The sequence below is a fragment of the Phoenix dactylifera genome, chromosome 2 (genome assembly GCF_051530095.1).
Source record: "Phoenix dactylifera cultivar Ajwa chromosome 2, Ajwa_hap1_PhDact_Kaust_v1.1, whole genome shotgun sequence".
Taxonomy (NCBI): domain Eukaryota; kingdom Viridiplantae; phylum Streptophyta; class Magnoliopsida; order Arecales; family Arecaceae; genus Phoenix; species Phoenix dactylifera.
In genome coordinates this window covers 11,772,174-11,793,297 of record NC_143191.1, presented here as the reverse complement: position 1 = coordinate 11,793,297, position 21,124 = coordinate 11,772,174, and the positions used below count along the sequence as shown (strand labels likewise).

Sequence of the window (21,124 nt, the reverse complement as noted above, 5' to 3'; positions counted from 1 at the left end):
CCTTTTTCCTTCCTGATCCCAACCCTTCTCTCTCTCGCGCGCACGCGCGAAGAACAAACCCTAACCCTCACCCGACCACCATCATCCCAGCGCCCTCTGCCCCTTCATGCCCTCCCTCCCTCAATGGGGACAACCCTGCGCCATCGAGAAGGGTGCTCTAGGGCACTCCGACCCATCATCTCCCCATCGGCCTCAATCCACGATCTCTCTTCTAGAAGGAGGCAAGGGGTTAAAATAACAGAAGAATTCAAGGATCAGAGGTCCCCGCCATCGCTACATCTCTCTCCTGCTCTCTTCATTCATCGTTCGCCTCCAACCCCTAGGGTTCAACTCAAGGTGGTCCACTTGATCGCAGGCCTCAGCCTCAAATCTCCGGTAAGATTTTTTTTTCCGTTTGGTTTTCGGTGTTTGTTAGATCTATTTGGTGTTCGATTGAAAGAGGAGAGGGAATTTAAAAAAAAAAGATGAGATGGGATTTTTTGGCCTAAATTGTTACTTGATCGCATGGATCTGGCAAGTGATTTTGATTCCATAGGGTTCCAATCCAGAATGACTCGAGAATGTGGGATTTTTTCTTTCTTGGATTAGTGTAGAGAAGGTTGGTTGTCTGGGTTTTTCTTCTCATCCTTTTCGCTGGCAGCTGGGTTTTCAGGGATTCGAAAAGGAAGAAGATGAAGACCAAGATGAAGATGAAGATGAAGGCCCAGGGATGCTTCCATTTCTACTGTAATTTGTAATTTGTAATTTGCATTTATGCTTTCTATTCCTATTGTAATAGATTTTCTATTGTAATTCGTAAAAAAAATCAATAAATTGAGCATTTGTTGTTGTTTCTATGTTGTTGTTCTTATACTATTAGAAGCAGAATCATGTTGTTGTAATTAGAAGAACCAGTAATGGAGAACGTATTTCATGTTAATCTTTCTCTACAGAACACCACCCCCCCCAAAAAAAAAGGGTTTCTTTAATATTTTTTTTAAAAAATAATTCTAACAATACTTTAAAGCGTCGTTAGAATTATTATTGCTGACACTTTAAAGCATCGACAAAGCTTTCCATTTTTGCCAACGCTTTCCAAAAGCATTGGCAATTTAGTTCTCCACTTTAACATAAGCGACGCTTTGGAGACACTTTTAGAAGTATCGAAAAGAAAATTACCGATACTTATAAGCATCAGTAAAGACCATATAAAGCATTGCCAACGCCTCTTTTTGCTGTAGTGTGCCAACCTAATAAAAACAATATAGAATAGATGAAGCGCACTAGTAATATATTTTGAAAGATGGCAAAGCAAGAAGAAACATGGTCTCCTTGAGAAGAGAGCGATTTAGCTACAAAGAGCCTGAAATAAGTACATAATAAAATGTTACAGGAAGAGGCTTAGACCAGAAAAGAGTTGGAGAAGAGTAGAAACTCAGAAAAAAGAGTTCCAATGACAGTATAAAAGTGCCAATTTCCAACTCACTCAACTTTAAAATTGTCACACCCCAAAACTAGCACCCGGATCCGGCACGTGACACGACCGCATGAGCCCTAGAGCAGTGACCAAAAGTTCATGCAAGGCCTAAGATGAACAAAATCCAATAATTTCATAATTAATTAATTAATTCAAATAGATAAATCCAATATGTCCAGATAATCAAATTGGTTCAATTACAAGAACTTCAATGTTCATCGATATCAAAATATCTAACTAACTGATGACTCTGACACTCGAACTCTGCGCCCATCTCGTTCAAGTTTATGCATCCTGCGACTCTGAAAAAGAAAAAGAAGAATTGGTGGTGAGCTTTATAGCCCAGTAAGAATCTCCACACATTCGCATCAACAGAATAATAATATAAGTTTGAAAATCATAAGAAATTATTGCACATATCATAAAATCACAAACCGACTATCAATAGTGCTCGAATAATCAGTATAAATATGCACATCGGATACTAATATAAATCTAGCCACTCAAGAGTGTTATATCATACGATATCTCATAATCTTTATTAGTGTTTTCAATGCTTTCCATTCCGTTCCTTATTAACTTGATCAGGATCAATTATCTTTCGGTCTTTGGGCCAAATTTTGGTCACATTTTCAGCCCATGAGAGCAAACCAATAGTGTCACACTTAGAGCTTGTGATGGGGTAAATCGATAGTGTCACACTTAGAGCCTGTGACGGGCAAACCAACAGTGTCACACTTAGAGCTTGTGACGGGCAAACCAATAGTATCATACTTAGAGCCTATGATGAAGCAAACCAATGATAATGAGACGGACCAAAGTCCATGTTCATTTAATCAGTTCATAACCACACATCAATCCATTTTTATTTCTAGCTTTAGACTAACCATAGTCATATTTTCCGCCCATGACAGGGCGAACCAGTGTAACAAGGTTAGTTTAGAGCACCACATCCATAAATCCGATTATACTAGTGTAGGTTATACGCATACATACATCCATCATAATACCAATTATAAGCAAATACAATTAGAATACAAATTAATATAGAACTATTTTTGCTTCTTACTTATCTGGATTATAGCATATCATACATATATAGGTACAAAAATATTTATATCATGCAGGTTGGCGTATAAAGATTATTACCTCTTTGCTGACAACCCAGACAAACCAATCACTTGTCCACACCATGATCTACAAATAGGGGTATGCAAAACCTTGCCTAATGTCTTCTTGCCCAAAAAATTGTTCTCCTACAAATCCAGGTCAACATCAAAAATTATTTGAGATATCCGATAATTCAGAAGCCTCTAAAGGGTCCACCAGTATCTAGCACCCTAGGACTATCCAGCAGTCCTCAAACCATGATCTCCCTGGATCAAGCTAGAGAGAGAAAATCCAGTAGGAAGAGAGAGACTAGGGAGAGGAGAGAGAAAAAAATAAGGAACAAGGAAAGATAAGACCAAATAAAACTCCTTTTCTCTCTCTCTTCTTCCTTCTTCCCGATGGGAAGGGGGGAGGGTGCTCGGCAGCAGGCAGTCCACGGCCGGCGACACCCTATGGTCGGCAGCCCATGGCGGTGCCAGTCGTGTGCCACACCCGGCGACCAATAGTATAATTTTTTCTAAGTGTATCAACTAACCTAGAAGAGGAGAATATTGTTGATTCTATCGATAATTTGGAGGAAGCTATGTAATTGTCACTAGTGGTCCCTTCTTTCGTTCGGCCGGCTGCTGTCGGGCCAGGAAAGAGTGAGTTTTTCTATGGCTAGCTCTATGCAACAAACTTAATTCATACTGGAGAGGTATCGGCCAGGAAAGCATGATCTGCAAGTCGGGTGCATTCTTTGTGGATCCAGAAATGAAACTGTCACTCACCTCTTCACCAAGTGTCCCTTCACCCGTAGCATTTGGATTGCCATTAAACTGCGGCTGAATATCATCAGGGGCTGGCCTCGAAATTTTTTTGATCTTTGGACCGGGTGGCGACGCAAAAGACTCAATCCAGCATTCAGAAAAGTGGGTGACCAACTGATTGCAGCTATTTGCTGGGGGGTGTGGCGAGAACGGAGTGCTAGGATATTCCTCAGAAAAAACTACTCTGTGTACTCTATCTTTTTTTTTTTCTTTTTTTTTTGGTACATCGGCAGATCACACACAACGGATACAAGTGCAGCCTAAAGAGTCAGATAATAGAAAAAAATGCAAAGAAGACAAAGCAGAGATGTGGTTTTTCCAAATAAAGTCTCCGGAGTGATGAGACGCATAGGATGTCTCCCAATCCGCCGTGTTGTTGCCCTTTCTGAAGACATGGGTAGCCCGAAAGGCAGCGCATTCACCTAAGAGAGGGCAAATGTCGAGAAGCAATCGCATCCCCCTGACAGGATGCCCGAGACCGTGGATCCCCTCGATCCCCATAGCAGAATCCTATCCTTCAGAAATCTTCAGAGTATGTTTCATCTTTGCAGTGCCACTCTCTCGGATGCCCATGACATGGCCTCGAATTGCCTGAAGACGCTTCTCCACCTATCCACTGGTAGTTAGCCTTCAATGGATTTTTGGATGAAATGCTATCAAAGAGACTGTACTGTGATGGTGGTAGCTGAATTGAATCGATCGGCACGGCATGCAGAACGGGAACGGAGGCACGTACCCTACATCCTGAATCCCTCATAAGTGTTTACCACCACCCAGCGGCTTCAGTTCCCACTTTATCTTCGGTTCTTTTATTATCTTGCCAGGAGCTCCGTTCTGTGTCTCCGGAAGACTTGAATTTTGTTTGCTGTTCTCTTTTTTTGTTTCATGTCAAAAGGCGAGTTACCGTTGTACTTAATCTCAGCTATTTCTGGAGCTTAGCCTACTCCGTACATTCTTTTCTTCTGTCTCTTAGAAAATCTGGGGGGCGTTTGCCTCCCATTATCATTCAAAAGAGAGAGGAAGTTTCCTCAGGTTTGAATAAAGTTCACCATTTTTTTTGTGAAAAAAATGTTTATAGAGGTCAGGATATCTAAATGGCTATCATATGAGTTTGAGAGGACACTTGGGTATGTAGAGTGCTACTTGCGTCTCTCTTTGATGACCTTTTGTCCAGGGGCTTAAAGCCAAATTGTTCAGTTATCTCTCGGTCCCTCAATTAGAAAATTAAGCTTAGAGGCCCACCATTGACTAGGCTGCAAGCTGGGTTAGTAGACACTTCTGGGCATTCTTTCCTATCTCAAATCATTGAGATTTGCCGATGTACCCACCTGGAAGCTTACTCAGAATGATGTCTTCTCAATTAATTCCTATTACAAGGTCGTCAACAATGGCCGCATCATTTGCCTATATTATAAATTCATATGGGAGGCAACTACCCTCGAAAACGTCGAGATATTTCTTTGGCTTTCCTTGCTTAACAAACCCCACATCAGAGAAGTGCTGGCTAAGAAAAGTTAGAAAGTCAAGATTGTGCACCCACCTGGAAGCTTACTCAGAATGATGTCTTGTCCTATTACAAGTTCGTCAACAATGGCGGCCTCATTTACCCTAGAAAAGGTCAAGATATTTCTTTGGCTTTCTTTGCTGATCAAACTCCACACCAGAGAAGTGTTGGCTAAGAAAAAGTTAGCTTAGTCAAGATTGTCTTATAGGTAGCTCAAAGGAGTTTGTTTCTCGTTTATTTACCAAATGCCCCTTGGCCCATAGTTTGTGGAACTCCATCAAAATTCAATTAAAACTTACAAGATGGCCTTCAAACATGCATGATCCTTGGACCAGTTGGAGGCAACGAAAGATTTAGCCTTCATTGAGGAAAGCAGGAGACCAATTTAGTATATCTCTATGTTGGACAATCTGGAAAAATAAAATGCAAAAATCTTCACCAAAAAGACCTCTCTTTACGCAACTCAAAAAGCATTGCAAACTGTACGGTTGGCAGCACTTTGTCATCTAGGAAAAAACTAGATTGTTATCAGAGGTTATGGAATGGCCTTGTGACCTTGGCACGTAACCCCCCCCCCCCCCCCCCCCCAGGGTGAACTTTGTTGGTGGCTCTGTTTCCTTCTTTCCTTTGTACATAACCACCTTTCATGCATAACTTATTCTATTAATAAATAGGGGGAAGCTTCATTCTCCCTCTACTTTCTTTTCAAAATAAATAAAAAAAGGCTATCATATTGCCGTTCCACAAAGTTTCCTTAGGTTATGCGTTAATTATTTTAATAAATCTGGTTATACGAGCTTGTTTGAATTCGTTTTCTCAAAGTAGAATTTGATGACAAAGTCTGCACACCGTATTATGTATTAATTAATTCTATAATTTTGATTGTGATTGAGTATGCGAGCATGGCAAGGATAAGAGGATTTTTCTTCTATTGCCAAATATTATCCAATTCCTTGAGGGGGGAATATATATATATATATATATATATATATATATAAAAGTTGGTCTTTGAGGAGAGGTTGCATATAATGTTGCCAAATGTACATAGCAAAGCCACCTATTAAATGATGATAAATCCCACCTCCAGCCTCTTCATCTTCCTCAACTTATATAATATTATAAATAATGATAAATCCCTTTTGACAGATTTTATGTAAGACTGATGAATGCTATATTTATAATATTATAAATAATGATCATTATTTGACTGATTTTATATAAGACTAATGGGTAATGATAAATTGTTAAATTTATGAGATCGCCCATCCCAAATCCCAGTTGAAATATGTAATTTCATGTATGAACATCCCAAATCAAAATTTTCAAAGCTTGCCATCTACTCAGTATAAAAATATCTTAAGATAAAGCCACCTATTAATCTTTTCTAATAAAATTTCCCATGCAAGTAATTTTGAAAAAATTAAGAATCCCCAAATATAAAAATATCTTAAGATAAAGCCACCTATTAATCTTTTCTAATAAAATTTCAAATACCTTCATTTTAGCATAGATTGAACGATCCCCTTAAAATTTTATATGATATAATATAAAAATTGATCTTGTCACTAAGATTGCAAGTACAATTGCCAAGTATATATTATAGATTCAACAAACAATTCTTAAGAAAAGGGTAGGTGTTAATCTAATTTTAAAAATGGCACATATCAATGGATTAAAAAACTAATAATTAAGATGCTCCAACCTCTTCATCTTCTTCAGTTTTTTTCTTTTTATCTTCTATGTCAGGTACATTGCCTATATATTTGAACTAATAAATAGACTCTCGATATTGACGACAACAAATAATGTTTAAGGAAGTGGAATATAAAATGGCCGCCATAGTCATGAGAAGGGTTCCACCTCTTCAAAATTTACATAGCCAGCAAGCATTATGGTATGTAAATATATATTTCTTATTTGCTATATACAAATTCCTCTCTTTCTATGACTATTTACTATGAAGCGATTACTCATGGCCATAACTATGCAAGAATTAGATTTTTCTTTTTTTTTTTTGTTGTTGTTGTTTACATATGCAAGCATTAGTTAACGATACATGCAACATCTAACTTATTATTTATAATAAAAAAATATTTTTTTGTAACTAAATCAAAACTTAACAATATTCACAAACTGTGTTTGCATGTCAAATCCCATGTAAGCATGGGTCTACAGCTAGTATCTAGTAAACGCCGGCATGCATAGCAAATAACACATAAGCATACATGACGCACATGGAATATTAGAATACTCCTAATGGTATGATCCCACACTAATAGATGATTTTATTTATTCTCATTTGAATACTAGCATTCACTTCCATGAACTTCACTTCACTATATATTCTCCGCATGCATACTTCTTTCTAAAATTGCTCGCAACTCATCTCACAGAATGCTTCAATTGATCTTTCAAGCTCCTCTCTTCCTTCACAAGCACAAGGAATGAAAAGGGCCATATGGCATGTATTTAGTTCCACATTAATTATATACTAGTTAGATCTTAGATATTTATACAAGGCTTATAAATCTAGATAACACCATTTACCTAGTCTTTTGAATGAAATCCTAGTTTGTTATAAATAGTATTAGAGCAAACTCAGCCTATCACATATATATAGATTAGATAATACTGCAATACAGATCCATTTGAATTGACCATGAATTGATTATAGTATTTATGATTGGATTTATGATACTTGTGTTACAATTAAATGAATCTGGTCTTTAATTTGGCAAGAATACTAAGACTTAAATGAATAAAATATATGAGAACGTCTCGCTTAAGATATAATTCTTAGGCTTTGAAACATTGACCCTCCAGGACTCTCCTCAGCAAGGAGGGAGGGCACCTATGTATCTCCCCTTGCTTAGTCTTTATGATCAAAAGCTTTTGGATTCACATCGTTTGCACATCAGCGGAGGCAGCATTGTTGTCTTGTCCTCCTCTTTGGAACATGTTAGCGCGTTTCCTGAAAATTTCCACCATCAAATCATGGTGCTCAGCAATTAAATTCATGTCAAGAAAAAGTTCGGAATAAACGTTGAGATATCCAAGTGATGTCACCCCTTACGCTTTCCTTAGATTATCAATTTAATTATTCAGTGCAGGAGTAGCTCACGGTTTTATACATTCAAAACTTCCAATAATGAATTAATGATGTGCGATGTGTCTCAGATATATTGTTTTTTAATGGAAATAACGTGTCTTGGATCCTACTCTAAAGTTTGTCTTGAAAAGAAGATACTAGTAAAAGATTGAGAGGACAAGAAATTTCCGTTTTTAAACAATGCTTAATAATTTAATATGATTCCAATTAAGAGAAAGCCACGTATCTTTGCCTGTATTTTATCACATATTATGCATGTTTAAAATCAGTCTATTTCACGATTGAGTCCTTCAAATTTGTTTTTCAGATTACGATGGCAAGAAAACACAGATTATTCGAATAATAACATTTTTAAAGATTAAGAGTCCACTGCAATTTTATCTTAGCTAAGCATTCTGCTCATCAAAATCTATGCCAAGGAGTATTCCCTGTAATAAAAGCCAACCCAAATCATCTCCCTGGAGAGACTCCCAATGCACAAATAGATAACAAACCCAGCAAAGAAGATGCAAGACCCTATTCAAGATGATTAATTTCCCCATATAGACTTCCTTTACCTTCTTCTGGGAATGATAGACTTCCCTTACTAACCTTCATCACAACTTGATTCACGCATTCACCTCGGGGTTGGACTGTTGAAGTCTTCTTCATTTAATCTACTTACTAAGTTCGTGAAAATTTCATTACTTTTCCTATAAAACCATAAGGCCATCATCCTCAACATTCACTTATTTCATCCTCTTCAACATCGAACTCTTCACTGGGGAGGGCAAAGTTGTGAATCAGTGTCATTGGAGTAACAATGAATTAGCAATGCCAGAAACTCGCCGGAGCCTGAGAGTATATGGAGGAGCCTTGAATTTTTCTGGAACGGATTTATGGCAAGGTGAACAGATTCTAACAACATTTCGTATTGAGGATTTGACTCTGCACTCATATTCTAACAACATGTGCAGATCATTCAGCAAAAGCATTCAACTTTGTAATGCAGCCTCAATATGTATGTGACTGGTAGCTGGCAGACTGCATGATGTCAATTTCATCTACTGCATTATTGTATAGGACAATTATATTTGAATGATCAGATCATTCATGAGTAAGAGCTAAAGTTTCACTAGCGCATCCAAAGATGAATGCCCATATGAATATCTTATGGGTATGTTGGAGATTTGGTATATTTTTTGAACAGATTATTAGAAGCAAGCGGTCCTGCCAGGCACAAGGCACTTCTTGGTTAGAAAAGGTTACTGCCTTCTGTAATCCTACCAACCAGCCCCCTATCCCTCCTTTTCTTCCATCATCACAATAAATAAATAAATAAATATAAGCATAATCCATCTGAAGAAGGCAGAAAATTTTTTTTGATGCCAATACATGGCAGTAGACCATCAAATAGTTGACCAAAACAAAGCTCTACAAGGCACCATGCACAAGCTGGAGACCTAGCTTCATTCCTAAGGACATGCATCCTGCCTTCAATCAGCTAGCAGCAGGAACTGTTGTGGACCTGTCGGAAGGAATGGAATGCCAGAATTTTTCAAACAAATCGGCATCGCATACTACAGTTCTAATGTCTACCCTATATCTGATGATTGGCTGGTGTATTTAATGTAATCAGCAAGTTTTATGTTTCCCTAGACTTTGGTGTAAGATCCGCTCGCTGGTGACTTCGTGCCTCCTGGGCAATCTGTTCTCCCCCCCAACCCCACTTTTTCTTTCCTTCCTTTCAAAAATTGGGAGGCATTGCCTCCCTTATATCAAAAAAAGGAAGAAAAAGAATAGTAATACACGTCAAGTAGAAAAGATAGATCCTTTCATCTCACGATTCTAATCATGGCAGCATAAGACTTTCATATTCTTCTTCAGATGGTTTTCCATAAATAACCATTGCCTATAATATCCACATAATACAACCTCCAACAATCATAAGGGTAAAGATCTAATCAGAAAGGGTTTTGATTTGTTTCTTCTTTATCACATTATACATACATCTAGAAAACATCACCAACAGTAAAGAAATTAGATTTAAAACTAGCATCTAACCCACGCGATGCATAAATAAGATTTTTTTTATTTGTTTTCAAATTGTTACTGAAATATAATATAGCAGTCCAATAAATTATATTTAAAATATTATATAGATTTTTCAAAACCATTATGGCTCCATTACAACATTGTAACAACTATTACTTGAAGCCGTGGAGTAAATTACATAAGTGTAGGCTAGAGTATTCATTATAATAAATTTCAAGAACACAGATGTGTAGACTAGATTGAGTTTGAGTTAAAAGTAAATTATAAACATATAATTGTTATATACGATATTAAATATATTTTCAAAATAAATTAAATACATTCATTTACATATTTTCTTCTGTCATATATAAGTATTCTATTGTATTAAATAAATTATGAATGGTTGATATGTTTATTTCAATTGTTACATAAATTCTTTTCTAATTGTAATAATGTTTATATAACAAATTAAAAACCATCATTCTATAACCTGCAATTATTTGTTTACATTTTCAATATCAGCTCTCTTGTCCCATTGATTTAGTTAATACACAGCAGTTACCATATTAATGATAATGTGGAATATGAGAAGGATTTAAATCTCATCACTTATTAGCGTCTAGCAAGCAGTTAAAAACCATCATTCCATATCCTGTAATTAATACATGACTTTAATTAATACGTTGATTTAATCAATACATGGCTTTCACCTTATTAAGGATAATAAAAATGAGAGAAGGATTTAATTAATACATTGATTTGAGTAATCCATGGGTTATACACCTTTTGTGGCGAGTGGATAGCTCTGTGCAAGCAAAGCCTTCATTTGGTGTATATATATTAAAGAACTTGGCTCAAAGTTGGGAAGTATGCTATTAAGCTAATCAGGATTATATTTGCCCCTCATCATCAAAGTATAAAAAATTAATAAAGATCAAATTAACATGGTTTTGCTTCTTGCATCTTCATATTTTAAATTATATATGATTTACCACATAACTGCTCTAAGGAGACCTAATAATGTAATGGCAATGAAAACCCAGAGACAATGGCTTGTACGTCATCATTTCTTAACTGCAATGAAAAATTTAACTGAAACATCATGTTATACTTCAACATTAAAAGCACCAGCATACCTCAACATGATTACCATTAGCTTAAAGCCTGGTAGCCCATCACATTTCCTAAACCATCATCTCGTGGTCCATCCCTTCCCACTAAAGAAGGCATCCATGGAAACAATTTACCAAGACCCTTGCTTAGTGTACTGGGTGTCAATCGTCTGTCATTAATTCCATACTTAGCTCGTTCAATTGCCTCCATTACATCTTCTCGGGTCACAGTCTCACCACCTGCACATCAAGAAAGCTACAGATTTGCCATCTACAAAGTTTGTGAATATTTTAATATATCAAAAAAATAATGAGATGGCAGTAAAAGCAAGAAAGATGAAGAAGCTTATGCACAATCACCATGTCACAACAAAACTATTACATGAATGATCACACACAATGTACGCACTATATATGTCAGCCAAAGATTACAAAATCTAGGTCACCCATGGACAGGCTTAGAGAAGTTTCTGTTTACTATTTAGCATGCAGCTCCACTCAAGTAACAAAGTTATAGCACTATTAGTTTCAGCTATATGATTCATTTTTTGAATCTCCATCTCCTTGCATGTTTCCGTATCCATGAAATGGCATAGTTTTCCTATCCATATAAATTTATAACACTTTTACCGATGGGTTTCCCTCTCAACTCCCATAAATATCCCCTCACATTTCCACCTTTCTCATATTACACACAGATGGCATTAGCTGAGGTAGGTGATAGTTATTAATATAGAGCAGGAGGATAACCAGATCAGCACATCCATTACCAAGGTTGCCTCTTACAATCAGGAGCAGTCCCACTTCCATGTGATCATACCCCTCAACTCATTCTAACATCATAAAATATGATGTTGAATTTTGGGTACAGTCAGCCAAGAAGAAGAAAAGATAACCAAAGAAGCCAGTTTTTCTTTTTTTTAAGAACAAAACTAACAAGGAACAGTCAGAAATAAACAAAAGGTACAAGGAGAGGAATACAGCATGACTTCATCTTAATGGACAAGAGAGAATTTATTTAACAACAACAAAAAGGCCTCTAATCCTTCAAATGATCCAATTCAAGTTTCCGCTCGAAGTGTCAGAAGAAAAATACTTCTAGAGGCACAATATAAGAAATATTTTAAGACCATAACCATCTTATATTAGCACTTTCAAGACATATTAAAGTCAGCCTAACTCTTCTTTGCAGGCCTGTCCCACACTAGTTGTCCAGTCTTTAAATTTCTTTTGGTCATAATAATATGTAGTTTCTAACTAATACAGATTGTGGTTTATCACGTCAAATGCTTCAATTAAATGAATCTTGTTCACAAATGACCCATTTAGTCCTATGCCCATGCTCCTACTTAGTGTGGCTATATGTGATCTCTTGGACTTGGATATGAACCTTACATTCAGCTTTGATAGCCTTCCTAATAATCGGGTATAATAATGTCGATCTACTCAGGACCCAGATTCAATCCAAATCCAATCTGATCATCCACATCTTGTAGGTAACTTCCTGTTCAGTGACCCCACTAGGATAATTCAAATCAGTTTGATCCAGTAATATATTAGGGTTCAGATGAGGCTCAACCCACCAAACTTCCCCAACCTCACTCTTCCTTTCTCTCTTCCCAAAACTTCTCCCTCTCCCCCACTTGACCCCTCTTAACCCTAAAAATTCCCACCACCATGTCCGACAACTAGGAACCAATAATGGATGAAGCTCTTCATATGAACCAAACATTAAAAAAAATACAAAATATATAAACAAAAATAAAGAATTTGTTAGATTCATCAATTTGGGTTCATGATACACATAATGTGCAGTTTATAACCATTATGAACAAGGAAAGACAGCCGAAATTTCATCAATATCTCATTCTTGGTGTTCTCCTGTGATTTTTTTCTCCTCATCTTTCATAAAGATATTTTGTTGCACCTGCATCATCTACCAAGCAAAGACCAAAACACAGGCAAATAAAACCACGCGAGGATAAAGGTATAACAACATACCAATATTAGAAAGAATGAAAGCAAATTACAGTTTTTCCCTCAGAACTTCTAGCAATGTATCCACAAGATGGTATCAAAAAAAAATGATCTGGAAAAATAATCATATGATAACTCAAACGGTAATCAATATACTCAATGATGATTTTAAAAGAGCACACGACCTCACCTCTTCGAGCAGCTAGCAGAGCAGCCTCATTTACAATGTTGGCTAGATCAGCACCAACAAAGCCTGGGGTGAGAGATGCAATAAGGTTGCAAATAATCTGGGATTCCTCCTCCAGAGGTATTCCCCTTAGATGGACAGAAAGAATCTTTTTCCGCCCATCCAAATCTGGTTGTCCAACAAGAACTTTCCTTGAGAACCGACCAGGTCGGCAGAGAGCTGGATCTAATGCTTCTGGCCTATTTGTTGCTGCAATGACAATCACTTTGGTGTCTGACTCAAATCCATCCATTTCTGTCAGCAACTGGAAAGATACATAAACCAAGTCATGTTTACAGAAATGAATTGTCAAAGAAGTAAAAGAATAGGTTTGGAAATTTAAAAGGGATGCCTGGTTCAATGTTTGATCTCGCTCATCATTAAAACTTTTACCACGCTTCCCTCCCACTGCATCCAGCTCATCAATAAATACTATAGATGGTGCACATTTTTTTGCCACATTAAAAAGGTCTCTTATGCGTGCTGCTCCTCTTCCAACAAACAATTCTACAAACTCGCTAGCAGAAACTGAAAAGAATGGAACTCCTGCTTCTCCAGCTACTGCACGGGCTAGTAATGTTTTTCCAGTTCCTGGAGGACCCACAAGCAGCACACCTCTAGGTAATTTTGCTCCAAGCTTGTCATAGTTTATTGATCCTTGTAAGCAACAAACAACCTATGAAACAATGTTATTTAATCAGAAGATGACAAGGAATGTAAAAAATAGGTTAAAATAGGTTTTTTCTATAAGCATAGTTAACGTTTCTTCCATCTCCTATCTGAAGAATCAAATAAGCTTATCTACAAACAGTAATCACCTAGATTAAAAATTATTGAACTTGTACTGCAATTAATTATCAAGATTACACTATATTCCTATAGAGAGATCCATACAAGTATCATACCCACCCAAAACACAGACATATAATAGAAAAACTCTTAGATTACATGGTACTTGAAAGGTTAATTAGTTGTTTGTTGGAGTTCCACTAAGAAACAGGATGGGAATCATGCTGAAGGGGGTAAACACAGCATTGAAAAGAAGCTTTCCCAGGTTTGTAGAAAAATATTCTTAAGGTGATTAAAGCTATATAAAGAAGAAAAATTGTAACTCGCAAGGAGGATGCTTTTTACCAATTGTCTATTCCTTCTAAGCATGGGAAAAGACACCATCCATCATTCTAATGTTCTATCATAGAACATGAGGCCTCACAAAGCCTTTTCAACCTGTCATGAAGCCCAATCATTTCCATTGTGGGGCAACCCCTTAAAGCTAACTTCGTTGCAGAAGAGTCATATATGACTAACAATTTCATAAATTTTGATCTCAAAAATGTGGGAAAATAACAGATCTAAACATGTTAGAAACATAAATAGGAGTTAAGAGGATTGACCAGTTAGGACCTAGGATTAGGGACAGATAGGGTTTGGAATTGGACCTGGGGCTCAGCATCATGTGCCAGATACTGACATATGCTCAAGATTTGGTGCCAGACTCAGAGTAAGAATCAATTTAAACTTATAAAAAATATTTACAAGCAAGGCCATGACTGACCCAACCATGGTCCACAATCTTGGTATCGATTACAATATCAGTACCTTATCGGTTCAGTACACTACGGTATGGTACACCTCTGTGCCGAAATCACTCTCTAACTATTTTTCTCAATTTTCATCTTGGTATGCTTCGGTACGAACCAGTATGTACCTCGATACGCTTTGGTATAGGGTAGTACGCCTCGGTACAAGCGGTACAAAATTTGTACTGACTTAAATGTGTGTTTCGTATCGATTTTCTTCTGGTATAGTACAATACGCCTCGTACCAAGCGGCACAGCAAACCTTGGACCCAGCTCACATGGGTCTAGGCCCAACCTAGCCCATTCACTGCACCATGCTTGCCAGCCTAGCTTCATCTTTCGAATGGTAAAGCTCCTTGACTTAGCATATTAGAGTTAAAATTAATGATCTATGAAGACCAGCACTAAATCAAGAAATGGCACGTTATGGTTCATGGTTAAAGTCAATGATAAATTTCAGTCAGAAGATGGTGTTGACCTTCAAACATTATCAAAGAATAAAGCACTACATAGTGCTAGGGAAATGGTTGTGGAAGCTTGCAAACAAGGTGAAGAGCTACTAAAAGAGATTATTGCTACTTGAATGGAGTCAAACCTTGTCCAGCTTGAAAAGAGTGAGTTAAGGTGCAGTACAATGTCACAATATCTACAGTTGGCATTCCGTAAAAACACACATACAGCTACGAGTTATGATATGCCTATACTTCCTCTTGTATGTTGGCTATCTATAGCTATGTTTGTATGAGAAAAAACTAGCTTTGAATACCAAGACATTTCCTGAATCTGAACCATACTAAACAAATATTTTATTTATCGATGAGAATGCCGTATAATGTGCACAGCACTATCTCATGAAGTTCAACGCTAAAATTAGCATAAATAGCCTGATATAATATCAAACTGAAAGTTGCAAAAGGAAAAGAAACTTGCAAGAGATTGGATGATTTGAAGGAAAACATAAGGAACAACATTTGCTCAGATAATACATATGACTTTGGGTTGATTTGGTTAAATGGTTTATGTGATATTTCGCAACCATTATCAGCCAGTGTCACATCGTATTGTATCATTCTACCACATTATAATATAGCATAGTTCATAAAGATCTATAAAAACAAATTTAGTTCAATTCTGGTATATACTGGAAATACTGTATCAGTATGTTATGGCATAATGTCTATTGTGCCCTGGAGTGCACCAATAGAGTCATGTTTAATTACATATATAGGTGTTAAATAACTTTCAATATCTGACCTCTAACAGTAAGTTTAAATAAAATTTACCTTTGATAGGGATGTCGATGATCCAAGCCAAAAGTCTTTTCTAGCTTAAGCCTTATCTGAATCAGAATTCAGTAATGACTTTTCCAAAATTAGGATTACAGAAATGCGAGCTTATGAACTGCAAAGGTGAAAGAAAGATTTAACAATGTCCAACGAGCAGGCATCACCTCTGGGCACTGGGAGCTAGAAGTTATGTAACCAAGACTGACCATGATAGTGATCTCTGAACGTGTGCAAAATAAGTTTAGAGGCGAACGTTTGGTAATATAACTTAAAGTTTTGTTTCTTTTTCTTTTTCCTTTTTTTGTGTTTTGGGGGGTTGTGTAATTGTTGGCCGAACAAAGAATAATATAGCAGTAGGATATCTTTTAGCCATCCAATGTGTTAACTAGAGCCTGATCTTCAAAGTAGCCTAAACAAAATATAGATTGCATGAGTTTCCCACCTTTCTCATCAAGAAAAAAAAAGGAAAGAAAGAGAAAAGAACCAACTGAATTTCACAAGCAGATGGCATAACATGGTATCAGCTGCTTAACAATCAGCCAGAAGTTTTTGTGAGACGTGCAGATTTCAAATACGGGAAAGTGCAAGATAGCTCAAGTCATAATGAGATTGGTAGAAAAAATTACATTGTCCTGGTGGTAGTTCAGCTAGTTCAAGCTTAAGCTGCAACATAAAACTTGTTGACTGTAAAGCATAATGCAGAATTGGATACCATATGCATCCATGCTTTTTCCAATCAACATATGCGGGTGGTCTCCACTACGTAACATTCAACAGATACATGCACGAGTGGGGTGTATTTAATTATTAAGCAATCCAAAAATTTTGTGGTTTAGCTATGGCATTATTTTATATCCAGGATGGAGCATGGGAAAGGTGTGGAATAAGCGTATAACAATTCTTAGCTAGTTCTTTATACAATGCATGCTAGCATCTATCAAACAAAAAGGCCAAACTCGAGCTCTATGTACAATCAGTCCTTTAACAGTTTAACTTCCTAATTTCAGATCTTAAATTTAGAAGTTAATTAAGACAATATGTTCAGCCGAGAGGAGAAAAAACTAAAACTTACCTCCATAAGCTCATCCTTAGCTGCATCAACGCCCTCCACGTCATCAAAACTAACCCTCTGGTTACTAGGGCGACGCTTCTTTGCAGGGCTATTGGCGGCTGAAAGCTGCCGATAAAGCAGCCACATTAGAGGAGTCAATGGTATCCATAGGGAAATCACTGTGATCAAAATGTTCCTCAGCGATGTAAGTATAGACTGAGGAGCAGAGCTATACATGGTTCCTTTATCTCTCATCAAACCAAGAAGATAGTTCTCATCGTGGTCAATTTTTCTCGTAGAGTACTGCCACTTTGGAGTAGAACTAGCTCTCCTCCCACCAGCAGTCACTGTGCTCTCCGACGATGTCAATGCACTCTCGTATGCAACATCAGCAGACAATGATGCCTCCGCTACCGACTTTGAACTCTCATAGCTATCACTACGCATGTTAAAGTAAATTCTGCGAGAACTCTCCTCAAAAAGAACAGTCGACACACGCCCGCTCTGAAGATTCAATATCAAATCAGAATATGGAACAACCTTTGAGGCAGGCACCGCCGTGTACTTCAAGAATAAGAAACACACAGCTAGCGCAAAAGAAACCGTTGTCGACAAAGTAACCCTCTTCGAATTCCTGTGCAACATGGTCTTGGCATCCTCTATCAACTCCCTGATCGGAATTCTCTTCAACCTATATGAAAGCAACCGCAGCCTCGGGCGCAATCTCAGAGAAAACCACCTTCTTGAATTCTGCTTCCCTTTCATTCCCAAATAGGTACAGCTCTCTTTGCTATTTCCATCAACCTTCGCAACAACTGGCTTAGCAAACTGCATCCCAGTTCGGGATTTCTTACGAAAACCCAGTAAAGAATCCAATTGAGAACTAAAACAAGAAAGCGAATAGGAAGAAGAAAGATCCCTATGCTTCATCCCTAGAGGCAAGAGCTTGCCTACTCGCACTCTAAATCTGGAACCATTACTGTACAAGAGCATTGGCTGATCTTTTAAAGAACAACTATAAGGACGCATAGCTCCATTGATAGCAATCAACGAGATAGGCCCCATATATATCCCTTGAGAACCAAATGAATAACCTAATCTGAATCACAAGAACCCTTATGAACGAAATCCTCTTGTTTCTTATCACCTCTCAAACGTTGGTGAATAAATCTTGGGAGAAGGATGTCTACGTACCTTTGTTTCGGATGGAGACTCAGGAACAGGGCTTCCCTCCTTCAACTCCGCTCCTGGGATTAAGGAGGGAGCAACGAGAGAGGCTCGTTTTTTTTCTTACATCTCCGAGGCTTATCCAATGCGAGTTATATCGTTTTCACCGACGGAAAACCTAATATCTGTCTCGGAAGTCGGAGGAGATATTTGGAATAGCTGAGTGGGCCTAATTCAGCGACGAATACTGAGGTTATGGACTTGTTGGGCCTTCTTAGCCCACTTAGATTTAGGCCGGGCCAGATACAAATGAGATCAAAAATATGTCAACCCAAGTCCAACCAGTTTAGTGATAGAGTTTTTTTTAGGATTTTTTGCATAAATGTCCTTCTAAAATTTAAATTTGCATGATTACCTTCTTAAAATTTATAATTATTTCTGTACCCAGGTAACAATTCCTGATCTATAATAGATTGAATCAAGTTAAATAGATTAAATAGGTTAAGCATTGCTACAACTACTTAAATTGGATCCGGCATGTGTGGTTAATCATGGTCCAATCTACAATCAGCTCGATGGTAGGTTGTGTGGAAATATGTCATTCAGTTGCGTGGTTAATCATGACCCATTTGTCCATAGTTTTTATGTCCATTCTTCGCATCTGTTGTTTTCTTGACATCATAATTTTAGTATTTTTATTCTCATTAAAATAAGTAAATTAGACAACTCTAGAGTATCTACATCAAACAAAATCAGCAAACTTCAAGATAATATCTCGAAAGTGATTGACAATCTGCTGCCCCATTTACCTCTCGATAAATATGGGCGACCTGTAGGACTCTGCTCTTAAGTGATCCTCCATATGTAGAGAGCATTCGATGGGTACTAATTGTACCCAATTCAGTTTTGGTGCTTGTTATGAAGTTGCTGTTAGGACCCTTTTGGTTGGTCCACTGTTTAATGCGTCTAGTTGTAGCTAACGGGTGCCATGTAGCTGGCGGGTGGTTGCTGTGTCTTGTTCCCACAACTAAATAAAGCAATTTTTGTTCCCTAAAAAATAAAAATAAAATAAAATACTTTATGAGCAAAGATCATTAAACATGATATGAAGTACATCGACCTATTTCTTTCGGACAAGCCCTATGTTTGTATGTATTCTCTTTTATTCGCACAGGTCTTTAAAGCTCTTCTTAGGAGTTGGTGGTGTACTTAAATTGTGCACGGGCAAACTAAGTTCCCAAGTATTTAGCTGTCCTTGTGAATAATCATGTTGTACACCCAAAAGCGTGATAAATATGAGAGGAGGAAAAAGAGGCAAAAAAAAAAAACAAGAAGAAGAAGAATGCATATAAGTGACCATTATAGTGAAGAACAAAGAGGGGAAAGAAGAAAGAAAACTTATTTATTCAACTAAACTAAAATTCCAGAAGGGTCAAACGATTATCCTAAAGAGGTTGTGTAGAAACATTTTGGAATTAAAATTTGTTTTAATTCAAGTGGAAATAAATGATGAAGCTATTTTAATATCCGATGACATCAAGATTTTTTTTTTTTTGGAAGCACCTTAGCTACTAGGAATATTATGCCGTAAATTAGTAAATGCTAAGTGAATTGAATGCTAAATAGGATAGCCGATCATCTCGAGGATGAGAACCTATCTTCAAATTTCTGAATTTTGGGGATAGACCGTTGTTTAGAGGCTTCTTATGCTAGAATGTGTAATCCCAAGATCATGTCGTAAAGTTGTCACCAAATCAATCAAAGGGGGGAAAGGAATTTTTCTTTCTTCTCTTCTTTTTCTCTTGAGAGGAAGGGAGAGAACCTTACCTATATTATAGTTACCCTGCTTCTAATACAAGGATGCACCTATAGAAGTATGAACAGCAGTTTTGCTGAAAGGTTTTCCCACACTACTTCAAGGATTGCATGATATATATATACACAAATACAGCTAAGAACCAGTTACAGAGATTATCCTTTAGTCCCTTGAGTCAAGGGATGTTACAACAACTCGTAACAAATGAGTTGGTTACTGGAAGCGCTGCAGACTGTTAGGAAGTTGCAGATCTTCAGCTCAAGGCGGAGGTGCTGGTGACTGGGTGACTGGCTCTACATGCCCCCGCAAAATGGACGTGCCATCAGCAAGGTCAATCTTGGATTTGAGCAGCCAAAAATGATGACAAGCCAGAGGTTTTGTCAATAGATCGGCGAGCTGATCGATAGTATGAATATAATGAATTCTTATTTTACCTTTCTGCACTAGATCACGGACAAAGAGCAGATCAATCTCAATGTGCTTCATGTGAGAGTGCTGAACCGGATTAAGACTAAAGTGATGGGCTCCTATATTATCACAGAAGAGTCGTGGAGCATGCGGAAGCTCGAGACCAAGCTCAGAGATAAGAGAGTGCAGCCAAATTGTTTCCGATGTTGCACCAACCAATGCTCGAAATTCAGCTTCAGTGGACGAGCGAGAGGCGGCACGTTGTTTGCGAGCCGTCTAGAAAATGGGATTTTGACTAAGGAAGGTAATGAAAGCTGTAATAGAGATCCTGGAGTCATGATCCCCAGCCCAGTCAGCATCTGTATAGGTGCGAAGTTCCAGAGCACTATTCTTCTGGAGATGAATCCCATCAAAGATCGTATGCTTCAAATACCGGAGCAATTGCTTAGCAGCAGCCCAGTGGGTAGTAGTAGGCCGATGCATGAACTGGGAGAGGC

The 21,124-nt window shown here is 37.6% G+C and overlaps 1 protein-coding gene across 3 annotated transcripts; it reads right to left on the bottom strand.

Annotated features, from left to right (window-relative positions):
- Positions 1-7,532: 7,532 nt before the first annotated feature.
- LOC103722415 (cell division protein ftsH) lies at positions 7,533-18,583 on the bottom strand. Of its 3 annotated transcripts, XM_008812969.4 has the most exons (6): positions 18,431-18,583; positions 17,258-18,335; positions 13,672-13,995; positions 13,284-13,584; positions 11,141-11,356; positions 7,533-7,850 (listed from the first exon to the last, which is right to left on the bottom strand). In XM_008812969.4, exons 2-5 carry the CDS (start codon positions 18,299-18,301, stop codon positions 11,157-11,159), a joined length of 1,869 nt encoding a protein of 622 aa, XP_008811191.1. In that variant the 5' UTR covers positions 18,302-18,335; positions 18,431-18,583; the 3' UTR covers positions 7,533-7,850; positions 11,141-11,156. The 3 variants fall into 3 exon arrangements, with proteins under 3 accessions (XP_008811191.1, XP_008811189.1, XP_088571459.1); XM_008812967.4 differs by lacking the exon at positions 7,533-7,850 and having other exon boundaries at positions 11,058-11,356; XM_088715333.1 differs by lacking the exon at positions 7,533-7,850 and having other exon boundaries at positions 11,058-11,356; positions 17,258-18,085.
- Between the last annotated feature and the right edge of the window lie 2,541 nt (positions 18,584-21,124).